The following is a 12398-nucleotide window of genomic DNA, read 5'->3' on the forward strand; positions in this document are numbered from 1 at the left end:
TTCGGGATCTTTAAAACCTCAATTCTTCAAAATAAAAGCCACAGAAAGAAAGTACTAAGGAAGGATTTGCATATGGGTCAATCGATCCAACAAATACTGTCAACAGATCACCTAGTATTCGACCGGGGTAAAATATTTCAAGATACCAAGAATGCCACGATGTAGATGGCATTTTTCTTGCATTGCGGTTTCACTTGTTACGAAAGGTAAGGGGTGTTTGCTCCAAGTACTTCCCTGGTAGTCAGGGGCAAATTTAGCTGTATAGCAAAGTTTTTCCTACTGATCATGTGTTGGAATTACAGCCATCTTCAAAAATAGTTGGTGCTACTTTGGCCAGATGCCACATAAGAGAGACATGGATCAGTCATGCACTGAACTGGCGTAGACAAAAAAATTCTCATTCACAGAGTTAGAAAGTTACACTGCTGAGCCAAAACACCAGGAACTTCCAAAGCAAAGGTGGGTCAAAAGAGCAAAACACCAGCAGGGATAGGTTAATAAAGACATAAATTTTTCAGATGCAATCTCCTGAACAGATGAAAACAAACGTGACAGATTATTAATAACTACTCTCCGAAAGGGCAGACACATCCTTTGTATTGTTTCCATTCCAAGCAGGGGAAATTTGAATTTTGTCAACTCTGAATAAGGAAGGAATAATGGCTATGACAAACTTGCTATGGTACAACATGCTTGTCCAGCACACCGACTTAAATTTAACATGAACTTCAATTAGCAAAGTATGTGATGTCCATAGCTGACTTCTTGCTTTGCATGCACAAGGTCCTAGGTTCATTTTCTGACACATCTATTTAAAGGATCTCAGGTTAGAAGGGCTAAGAAAGTGCTATGCCAACGTTTCTATGAGCTCTCGGGTAGTTCATAGTTGGGCCAATGGTCAGACTACGTAAAAGACAGTTTTATATGTATGTTACTATCACCAACATTACCATCGAATAGCATAAACAGTTGTAGATGCCAGAAAATAAAAGGGTAATACAGTATCTTTTAACGGGATTAGAACCTGCTTCTGTTTGGGTAGAAACAGGCCAGCCCAAATCAAAGACACAGCAGAAGTCCCTGAACACCCAATGGCATTTCACAGGCAATAAGCACTATTACACCCTTTCTCTTGCTTCCCAAATGGCAGCTTTTCACTGAATCCACAGTCAGTGTTCTATGAAGACCAACGAACCTTAAGACTAACAGGGGAGGGAATCGCCATGCACTCCCTTCTCAACCATTCGCTTGTGATTTCCATATTGCCCAGCCAGTTAGCTTTGATAAGATCAATTTATCAACACATTCCAACTGAGTGCATGAGGACTGTCACAATGATTATCCATCTGGCAGAGTCAAGAATATTTTTAGCACTTCATTTTGAGTTAAGGCTACTTTGATGTTTTGAGTTAAGGCTACTTTCATTCAGAACCAATTTTCCTTGCTCCATGGTACTCAATGAACTGCCCATTTTGCCTGACATGTAGTGCCACATAACCTTCCGCACAACAATGCAGTAATGGAGCTTGATTGTATTCTCATTGGTTTTCTTCCATCCATGTTGAGAACTGGTTAGTCATCAAATGTTCTTTACTGACTATCACAACTGTATGAAAAGGAAAGCTTCCAGGAAGTTTCACTGGCCTCTCCTATTACTTCACACATTGCTGCAGATTGTACATTGGAGGCCCATCACAGAGTTGAAAAGGGCATTACAGAGTGTTTTGTTCAACCCCCTACCCCAGCATAGGAAATGCAGAGCTATTCTATCACCCAGGAGATGGCTGTCTAGCCTCTGCTTGAAGACCAGCAGTGAGTGTGCCCAACATGCCCCTAGATAATTGGTTCCATTGTCAAACTGCTCTTAACATTAAGAAATTGTCATGTACTTTGAGTGCATTATAAGATGGGCTGAAGCAGCACAGAACAAACCTACTTGTTCTGTCTAGGCACACACAGTCCAAACTATGTCTAAGGGCTGGATTTTTCACTCCTCAACCCTGTGAATTTCCAAATCACAGGTCTGTGCAGCTGCAAAGCCCATCAAGGGGATGAAGAGCAGGAGCAGAAACAGTTGTCTTGTTATACCAAAAAGCCCTTCAGGTATTTAAAGAGCTCCACCATGTCTGCCTCTTAGCTCTCTCTCCTCCAGGTTAACCCAACCAAATTCTTAAACCTTTTCTCATGGGACTTGTTTTCCATACCTCTCACTATGTTACCTTCTTCTAAAACCAATCAATTTGTCTTCATCACAGATAAACAAAATAGAGCCCACATTTACCCCATACACTGCATCACTCCACTGGGATGGAGCAAGAAATTTGCTATTCCATGGGAGCCATGGTTAGAGAGCCCAACTCTCAGCTGAAAGTCAACATTCCAATATGGCCCCCAAACCTCTCACTATTATAAGGGGGGGTTAAAAGCACCTAATTTTTTTCTTCTTTCCCCTCCCTTGCATTCTGTAGTGGGTAGCTAGAGACATCCTGATTAGCCTCCCCCGCTGCAAGCTTTTAAAGGCAGCCCGGTGCACATGCCCATCCCACATGAACACACATGAAGCTGCCTTATACTGAATCAGACCCTTGGTCCATCAAAGTCAGTATTGTCTACTCAGACTGGCAGCAGCTCTCTAGGGTCTCAGGCAGAGGTCTTTCACATCACCTACTTGCCTAGTCCCTTTAACTGGAGATGTCAGGGATTGAACCTGGGACCTTCTGCATGCCAAGCAGATGCTCTACCACTGAGCCACGGCCCCTTCCAGCTGTCTGTTCTTCTGCAAGGATACATCCCTCCACAAGGGGAATGACCCCTCCCATTACTGAGGTTGGGACCTGCCCTTTTGCTGCTGACTCTTCTTGCTGCCCATCAGCTGTTACAACTGTGGCAAGTCTTTACCTCCCAACCCTCAGGAGCTGGGAGTCAGTCTCCCTGCTCCCAGACAGCAATGTCCCTGATCTGGGGCAGGATGAAAAGCTTGGGAGGGGTTAGAATGCCAATTCCCAGCAGAGTGTCAAAATTCTGACCTTCACCACAGGCAGATGCAAGACCCTGGAATGAAAGGAGAAATTTGTACATAGCAGTCGAATGGTGCTTCTCAGCCTAGACTACAGCTGACATGCAGCACTGTGACGCCCACACATACAAAGTTATATAGTCCACAATGGAGCCAGGTGTTATCATTGTACAGCCCACTTAACAGTAGTCAAGATCCATTATGGTGGCCTTGACAAATTTTCTTTAGCTCTAGGAGCCAGCCCAAAGTTTTAAGAGTCACACTCATTTTCCAGCCATCAGGGTTTTGTATTTTACTAACCGTATTTATTAAATATTGCTACCACAAAACCCAATCCAAAACTCTTCGTAGCTTCTTATAATTTTATTATAGCTATGACAAAATTGTGTGGAATAAACACAAGCGGTAACTTATTTTCGTGTATCACCTTTCCCATACTATGTCTATTTTCCTTCCTCCAAGCAACCCTGTATCTTCTCCCCTTTCCTTGCTTCCTTCTCTCCTTCCCACTCACCAACCAACTTTTCTTTATCTGCCCCCATCTTCAGCTTTGTTTATTATTTACTTCATTTATACGCCACCTTTCTCCCCAATGATGACCCAAACTAGTTGACACTGTTCTCCTCTCCTCCATTGTATTCTCACAACAACCCTGTGAGGTAGATTACGCTGAGTGACTGGCCCAGGGTCATCCCATCAAGTTTCCATGGCAAAGTGTGAATTTTAAACTGGATATCCCAGATCCTAGTCTGACACTCTAACCACTACACGGCTCAGACACCCTGATTTCCCTCCCCCTGGCAGCCTCTACTTGGGAAAAGTCTGGTCAAGTTGCAAAAGTCATGTGACCAGGCGTGAAGGCTTGCAATACAGTTATGGTTGCTTAGCAACTCCTATAATGCCACTACAATGGCATTTGTTTCTTAAAACTACAGGTGTACTTCTATTATTTGTGGGGGTTTAACTCCCAATACTTTAAAAAAAATATTTAAGATTTTTCTGCAAACCTGGAGATTTTTCATGTTTGTAGAAAACTCTATCTGTCCATGGTGCCAATTTCTGGATTTAAGTATCAACAGATTTGTGCATGTTGAGAGTTAGATATACTGATACCAGGTAATCATGTTTGTCATCACCACAACAAAAAGATAACATCTAACTCTAACCTAACTTCTCCCAATTTTTCTGAACTCCAATATTGCTTTAAAAAGCTCAATTTAACTAAATATTAAAGCCAGTCTAGAGAGCAATTTGTTAAGAAATGAATTCATCTATCATCCCTAAATGGTATAAAGTTAGCATATAAATAAGAAGTGAAAAGAACTTCATGTACATGTATTTTATGTAATACAGCAAAACATATTCTGATACAAAATGTTAAATCTGTATTTCTACTGCAGATCGCAGAGAGACACTACACTAAAATAATTTCTGGAAATACTAGGCACCACAATGAAATTTCTTGGTAGCATGGCGCCCTGGGGTCGTGGATTTGTTGAGTCCTGCATTATGGTCCGTGTAATTGTTCATGTTGTACACTTCAGGACTACAGCCTTCTTAAAGCGTAGTTCCCATACTGGTCACAGAATCCTAAACAAGTTTTAACTCGCATGGAATAGAGCAGGGGTCTGCAAACTGCGGCTCCCGAGCCGCATGCGGCTCTTTGGCCTGTTGAGTGCGGCTCTCCGAACTTGGTTCGGAGCCCCTGCTCTCGCGCCCGCTTGCGCCGGCAGCTGGGCTGCAGAGCCGCGCGCTTGAGAGAGAGAGAGACAGAAGGCGAGCAGGCGCGATTTCTCCCCCCCCTCCGCCGTGGAGAATGGCCAGGTCCCCCTTTCACTTGCCCTCAATGGTTGGGAGGCTAAAGCCTCCCCTCCCCTCTAGCAGCGGTTCCTGCCCCCTCACCCGCCTATCAGCTGTTGGGCGGGGCGGGCTTCCTTTGGTAGACCTGGCCTCCGGCTAAGTCCCATTGGGAGGCCACGTCTACCCACTGGCTTTCTTGGCGGTAGACCTGGACTCCGACTAGGGGAAAAAGTCCCCCTTCAGAGACCAGGTCTACCCGTTGGCTTCTATGGGCCTCCGGAGGCCAGGTCTACTGCCAAGAAAGCCAATGGGACTCAGCCGGAGGCCAGGTCTACCAATAGGCTTTTATGGCGGTAGACCAGGCCTCCAGACGAGGACTCCGGACAGGGAGGGGGAAATGGCAGGGACTTACAATTTAATTTTTATCAATAAATAAGATCACTATTAAGTATGATATCCAGTTTTATTCAGTGTACCTATAGTTTAATTAAGACTTAAAACTTTAATTAAAGTTTATTAAGTTAATAAACAGTGTACCTACCTATATAGTTTAAGAAATTTGGCTCTCAAAAGAAATCTCAATCGTTGTACTGTTGATATTTGGCTCTTTTAACTAATGAGTTTGCCGACCCCTGGAATAGAGTAAACTTCTTATTGCTTGGATGCTATGCTTCTATTAATGCAGCCAACTACTTTTTGGATCTGCATCACATGGCTGACCCATGTTCAGCTTCTGAATTACAGCATTTCTGAGACCGTTTCCACATGTACTACTGACAAACCAATACCTATGTTAATCTTGTGCATTTGAGTCTAGTCTTGCAGCCGCTCACCCATCCTCCCAAGGGACTTCTCAAAGAAAATAGACAGATTCTGAGATTATATACCACCAAGTTTCCTCAGTGACTACTAACTAGATCAGCAATCATTAACATCGTGCCCTGGGGTACTGGAGAACCCACTGGTGTATTTGCTGGAAACCACTAGCTTCTTGCAGATAAAATCCAAAGTTTTTTTAAAAAAACATTTAGTACAGGCAGCTTTGGCTCACCCACTACTAGATAATGAAAAAAGGGCTGAGCTCATCCCAGGCAGATGCATCATAGTCACACGCCCTCCACTTGGCCATAGACCCAGACGTCCTTAAATGTTGCACTTGGCAATCTCTCTCTGTGGTCTCACGAGGGCAAAGCCTCCCCTTTTACAAGGAAACGAAAAGGCATCTCTTTTTCAAAGCAAAGAGACGGTCCTCCCCCTCTACTAGAAGGCATCATGCACCTGGCCCTGCCCTCCATGACTGCCAATCTTTTGTGCTCCCGCTACACTTCCTTAACATTTCAGAAGTGCCCAGAGGCTCAGGAAGTTTGGGGACCCCTGAACTAAGCCATAAAAATTCTCCACTAGGTGTCCAGCTATATGAAAAGGCAACATATGAAAGAAGAGGAAGGAACTTAGAGCAGACAGTAATTCCCACAGAATTTAGTGCAGAAGGCAATATATATATATGAACTTATATATGATACGGCAACATATGAAAGAAGAGGAAGGAACTTAGTGCAGATGGTAATTCCCACATAATTTAGTGCAGAAGGTAATAAATAGGAAGGAATTTAGTGCAGAAGGTAATTCCCACTTTCCTGAACTGCTAATTCAGTCAGCTTAGGAAAGAACCACTGTTACCCAGGAATCCAGCGAATCAGTAGTTTCACTGAAGATGGAGTTTTCTAATTTACTCCCTTGCCTTTTTCCAGTTTCACTACATGGGAGGATGAAAATCACTAAGGACAACACTAAACAGATGCATGTGGTCAAACTGTTATCTTTCTATACAGCTATATCCAACAGATGTAATGTGCCATGAACATATTACACCAGGAAACATATGTAGTGACTAGAGATTAATACTTATGACCTGCTATATCCCATTTCATCATGAATAATAATGGTAGCATTGTCATTTGTTCTCATTAACTAAATCTGTTTGTTGCATGCATATGTTTATGATTCATCCTGTCCCTAGGGGGAACATGAAACTGTCAAAGCCTTAATACACTCACTCCCTCAGGATGGTTTGGGAAATGTGTACTTGGGTAATGTCATCTACATAAAAGGCAAGAGGAATTAACTGGCATTTTGTAACCTGTGAAGCAACAGGAAACCCAGAAGATAAGAGTTTTTAAGGAGTCTCAAAGCGGCTTACAACTGCATTCCCTTCCTCTTCCTACAACAGGCACCTGGTGGGGACGGGGCGGGCTGAGAGAGTTTTGAGAGAACTGTGAGTAATCCAGGGTCACCCAGCAGGCTTCCACTGGAGGAGAGGGGTATCGAACCCAGTCCTCCAGATTAAAGTCCGCCGGCCTTAACCACTACACCACACTGTACATTCAAATTTTACAAATATTAGGATCATTTTTACAATATGACCAAAATGTGGTCCTAGTATATTTGATCTTTGTCTCTAAGTATTTAGAAAGGAAATAAAATAACTTCTAATTTCTAGAAGTATATCATGGGAACTATATGTTATAATTTAACAAAATCTCACAGACTGGTCAAATAGTAGAACCACTATACAAATAAGAAATCCATTTGGAATGCACCATGATAAAATATTACTAAGTTTCTTTAAAGTACTCAGGGCCACTTTACATGTTTTGTATATAAATGCATGCATCACTCAAGAAACTGACCAAATCACAGTACAGTAATGTGAATCTGCAATTAATCATACATTTTAAGATATTTGTGTGCCTGTAAAGGTAAAAAAACAACCTAAGGCATCTAGAACATTCTGAGCCATGAAAACACACATGCATCAACCTGTAGAAACAAAGAAGTTTGTACTTTCAAGTTGTGTATCAATTAAATGTTGTGCCTGCATGTAGTTCTCTTTATTATAAATAGATCTCAGACACTGAAGGAAACACAGCTATCTTTGTGAATCCAAATTAACAGGCACCAAATCAATACCACGTTCAAAAGCAATGCCTGACCTCATCAGCAGCTATTCCTACTTTTAAAAAAATCACAAGAGAAGCTAAAGATTTTTTTTTCTTCATTCAAGTCCTAAAACCAAATTGTAAGGCTTCGTCTGCCTTTTTCTCCTGCATCCTTAATGTGGAGCAGAAATGTACCTCAGTATTCAATAATCCAATGTGTTTAATTCTTTGGAATATTCAACCCAATATCACACTGTCATATAGTTATTAAGTACATTAAATTATGTGAGATTACAACAGAGTAAACCAGACTTTAATTCAATTTGACAGTTTTCAGTAAAAAATAAAGTATTGTTCTCCATCAACCTTATCTTTGTCTTCCACAACATCTGCCAGGATGTCATCTGGGTCCAGGATTCCCCCATCTGTGTACTCCAGATGGTGAATGTTCACCCAATAAGAAGGATCCTGCAAATGAAACATAAGTACATTTTCTCATTAGCTTGCCATTTTTAGCACACAGGCAACAATGTTACTAAATACAATCTTTCATGTTCTAACAATGACCATGAAGTGACATCAATTTTATTCACAAACAGGTTTGTTCAATATTCCAGTTTAAAATAAATGGCTCACATGTTACTCTACAGCTGTTGAATCAAAAAATATTCACAATATTCAAAACCTTGGGATATTTCTTTATGGAGGAAAATTAATTTGATTTTATCACATGTAACGTACTATAAACACACCAATGCTAAACACATGCCTACTTGGACATAAGCACTAGGCTCAACAGGACTATTTTCCAGTTAATTCATATAATATTGCAAAGTGACTTTAGAAATGCTGTAATTTACTATACCTATCTGGTATGGTTTAAAGCACAATATTTAAAATCTCACTTAGTCACTTAGAATGTTTTGTTCTTATAACAGTCTTTGCTAACCTCTCAGCCACTATACATGCAGAATTCTTTTATGTGAGAGTTCATATTTGCTTCTTTACAAAAACAAACTATATTCCAAAATAAGACTCCAACTGGAATGAGAATATAGGGACAGGAAGAGTACAGCCCTCCATTAAGCAGCATCTGGACTTCTTGTTCAGAGCATAACATCTCTTGTGGGGAGGGGGTTCAGGGTGGCTCTGCATTTGATTTTCAAATAAGACTAAGATTGGGATGGATCGTATCTCAAATCCAAGCCAGAGGCAAAAAGCAGGTTTAGACTAGTTCATGGATCCTTGTTTCTCCTGACTGCAGATTCTCTCAGCAACTTCCATTTTGGCTGGTAATTACTTCCTCGATGATTCAGTCACCACCTGAACATCACCGGACTCAGTTTTAAAGTATGTCATTATGTGCAGACAGAAGGTATGATGGCAGAAACAGAACAAAAAGCTGAGCAGGGGGTGCCAGGAGAAGTACAGGCAACACAAATATACACACAAATACAAATCCATGAAGTCACTGGTACTTGTGACACAACCTTCACCAACTTGATATTCAGCCTCAGATAGGTAACTACATGTTTTTTTCAGCTAACATAATTTTCTAGAACCACCACTTCTAACCTTGAGAAACAGTATGCAACCCACTACCCTACTCGGTTTGTCAAATCTCAGTTAAAATACTATGTAGCTGAAGTAACTTAGTGCCTTAAAATGAAGAGCAAATTCAAAATTGAGAATGGTATTTTTCCTTTAACTCATTCCACTGCATCTGAAGACTGCGGTCCATTAATTCAAACTGCCCACCTCTTCTGAAGCTCTCAATTTAATGGATATTTGCCATGCTAAATGTATCGCATGGACTGAAGCCCATAATGGAAGGTTTGGAAACTATATACACCTCTCTGCAGAAATCACCACAATAATACCAGTTCAACTGGAAAATCTCTTTACTTGAACTTTCAGTTTCCAAGACCTTTCATAAAGCTAGGACAATTACTGGAGAAAATTAAATTAAGATTGTTGTGTTTGACAGTGAAATTGTTGTGTTTTGACAGAAACCAAGGTATGAAGGCTGGTGGTACTGTTGTGGTTGCCTAGCAACATCCACTGAAGGCATTTCTTCCTTAAAACTACAGGTGCTGTTTCTATTATTTCTGTGGAATGATTGATTGATTGATTGATTGATTGACTGATTGATTGATTTGGGTGTCATGATTTTTCCATAAGCCTTGAAAGCTTTTCAGGTTTGTAGAAAGATCTGCCTTGTTTACTTATGGCTCCAGTCTTTGGGTATAAGTATCCACAGATCTGGCCATGCTGAGAATTAGATACATTGATCAGTCCTATGCTTGTGGACATTAACAATATTTTCAATAACAATTTAAATATAATTTTACAACTTTCATATCCGATATATTAAGCAACAATACATTGAAGTGTTTTCAGTGTTATGAAGTTAAACTTTAAATCCAAATGTACTGATAGTCCTACCTTTTGTGACTGTATGATAGTGTAAACTTCTTGTTTAATACAAAATGTGTTTACCACCTAAACTATCGTTTTCCACTATCTCTCAGATGGCAAAAAAATGAAGTATGTGTGGTATGGCAGCATAGAGTACAGTAGTTTGCAATGCTACAGTAGTTTGCAATGCTTTTACAAGCATTGGGTATACTTGCAATTTGTCTCTGTTCTTTATTTCTCATGCTCTAGCATCCTCTTCTTGTACCCCCCCCCAAAAAGAGAGAATGGGACCAAGAACGAGTAGGAGTGGCCTCTTTTCTCAGTGACCCCATTGACACTGCAAAAGGACTTTTTTCAACAAGGCAACTCAGAGAAGGTCACAGTTCGCTTTCCCACCACAAAAGTTTACTAGGGTCTGACTGAGCAACCACACCAACCTTTAAGTTACAAACCTTTGTTTCCTTCCATACACTCCTGTAGGGGAAAATGTATATAGGAAAAACAACACGACCTGGTAGCACAGCTGAGATCTGAATGGAGCGGGTTCACAAGGCTGCCTAAATGCAAACATGAACAAGCCATTCCTGACTTTCTTCTTCTGTCTTCCATCAACAGCGCATAAAGGGCTTTCACATTCTGTCATTCTTTTCAGGGGTTTTTTTACGAGTATGTGTACACACAAACATACTTATGCATGACAGTGTGTATGTATAGTTTCAAATGGGTCAAGAATAATCTCATGTGGTACACTGCAACCTTTTGCAAGAGGAATAATGGACAAGGAATTTGATGGAGCCCCAACAACTTGGCTATGACAACATAACCACAACTTAGAACATAGCTTTAGCCTGAAATTTCTGTCTCCGCAGTTATAAATTATGTTTTAAGGCAGAGTATTTTCTCCTCTTCAAGGATTGCAATCTGAATTGCAAACACAATGACTCAGATATATTTTCAATACAGATGATGGTTAAGTCTGCCCAGAGTTCCATCACAGTAACTCAGTATCAGAGATAAGCAACCTTTTTATTAGGAGTGTTTTTTACAAAGTCTGGCTGATTATATAACAGCAGTTAGCACAACTCAGAAAAACAGAGTTAGCCCAGCATGTACGTAACATAACACTAACAAATAATTAAACATATAAAATTGTCAAATCATGTCAGCCCCAGAGACGCCCTCACAGAACTACCAACTCAGATCAATTTATTTAGCAATGTAATTTGACATTAGAATTGTGCAATATGCTGGCTGCACAATTAGCTGTGCTTTAGTTTCTACCATGGTATCAGGTCTAAAGTCTAAGGTTATTTACGGCACAAAAACCTTTCAGTTTCCAATCTTCACAGCACAACATTCCAGTCACCACTGTACATTACAATACCATTTCACAACTGCACCCTTTTCATACTTTCTGTAGAAAGAGCTACACCTATCTGATAAGACTTGTGCACAAACCAACCAATGCTACTCTGACACACTGTATAAACAAGTCACCGCACCTTTTCTAAGATTTGTAAAACCAGGCTACCTTTAAAATGATAAAAGTTGACAGACATAGAAGAACACTCTTTGTTAAAAAGTTAGCCAAGAGAGCATGTGAACCTTGTTAACTGCTAACTTCACACATTATGTCCTCCATTCCTTGCACCAGGACTGACAAAATAAGTCTTTCAACTAACTTGTGACATTTGGGGTGCCTTAACTTTTGGAGGAGAGTTTCTGTCCTGGTAACTGTGATCCTGAACAGCTGGACTGTGGTTCCCCCACACACACAAAATTACCCTTCGTTAGCTGAGACACCTAAATTCAAACATCAGGACTAACTGAAGTCAGCAGAAGTGGAGAAGGGAGTGAAAGTATGTAAGCCCACCAATTAACTAGGCTGTGTGCCCTGTGGAGAATCTCCATTTTGTTTGTGATAACTGAACTGGGCCCCAGGGTATGGAGCCTTTATTTAAACAGGGCTTATTCCCGAGTGCACACTGGACTGGAGCCTTTATTCACCGGGATAAAGAATTTAGCAACTCATATCTGCAGTTCTCCTTTTATTTATTTAATTCATTTAAACCCTACCTTTCTCCCTAATGGGAATCCAAAGCGGCCTACGTCATTCTCTCCATTTTTATCTTTCTAACAATCCTGAGAAGAAGGTTAGGCAGAGAGTGTGACTGGCCAAAGGTTACCTAGCAGACTTCTGTAGCAAAATGGGGATTCGAACCTGG

At 40.8% G+C, this 12398-nt stretch overlaps 1 protein-coding gene across 1 annotated transcript in view; it reads right to left on the reverse strand.

Annotated features, from left to right (window-relative positions):
- The window catches only part of PARD3B (par-3 family cell polarity regulator beta), a 578916-nt gene that overhangs the window by 534634 nt on the left and 31884 nt on the right, over nt 1–12398 (reverse strand). The window contains exon 2 of the mRNA XM_056861663.1: nt 8122–8223. Coding sequence (XP_056717641.1) covers nt 8122–8223 — 102 coding nt within the window. The remainder of the gene's footprint in view (nt 1–8121; nt 8224–12398) is intronic.

Source organism: Euleptes europaea, chromosome 15 (assembly GCF_029931775.1).
Source record: "Euleptes europaea isolate rEulEur1 chromosome 15, rEulEur1.hap1, whole genome shotgun sequence".
Lineage (NCBI taxonomy): Eukaryota > Metazoa > Chordata > Lepidosauria > Squamata > Sphaerodactylidae > Euleptes > Euleptes europaea.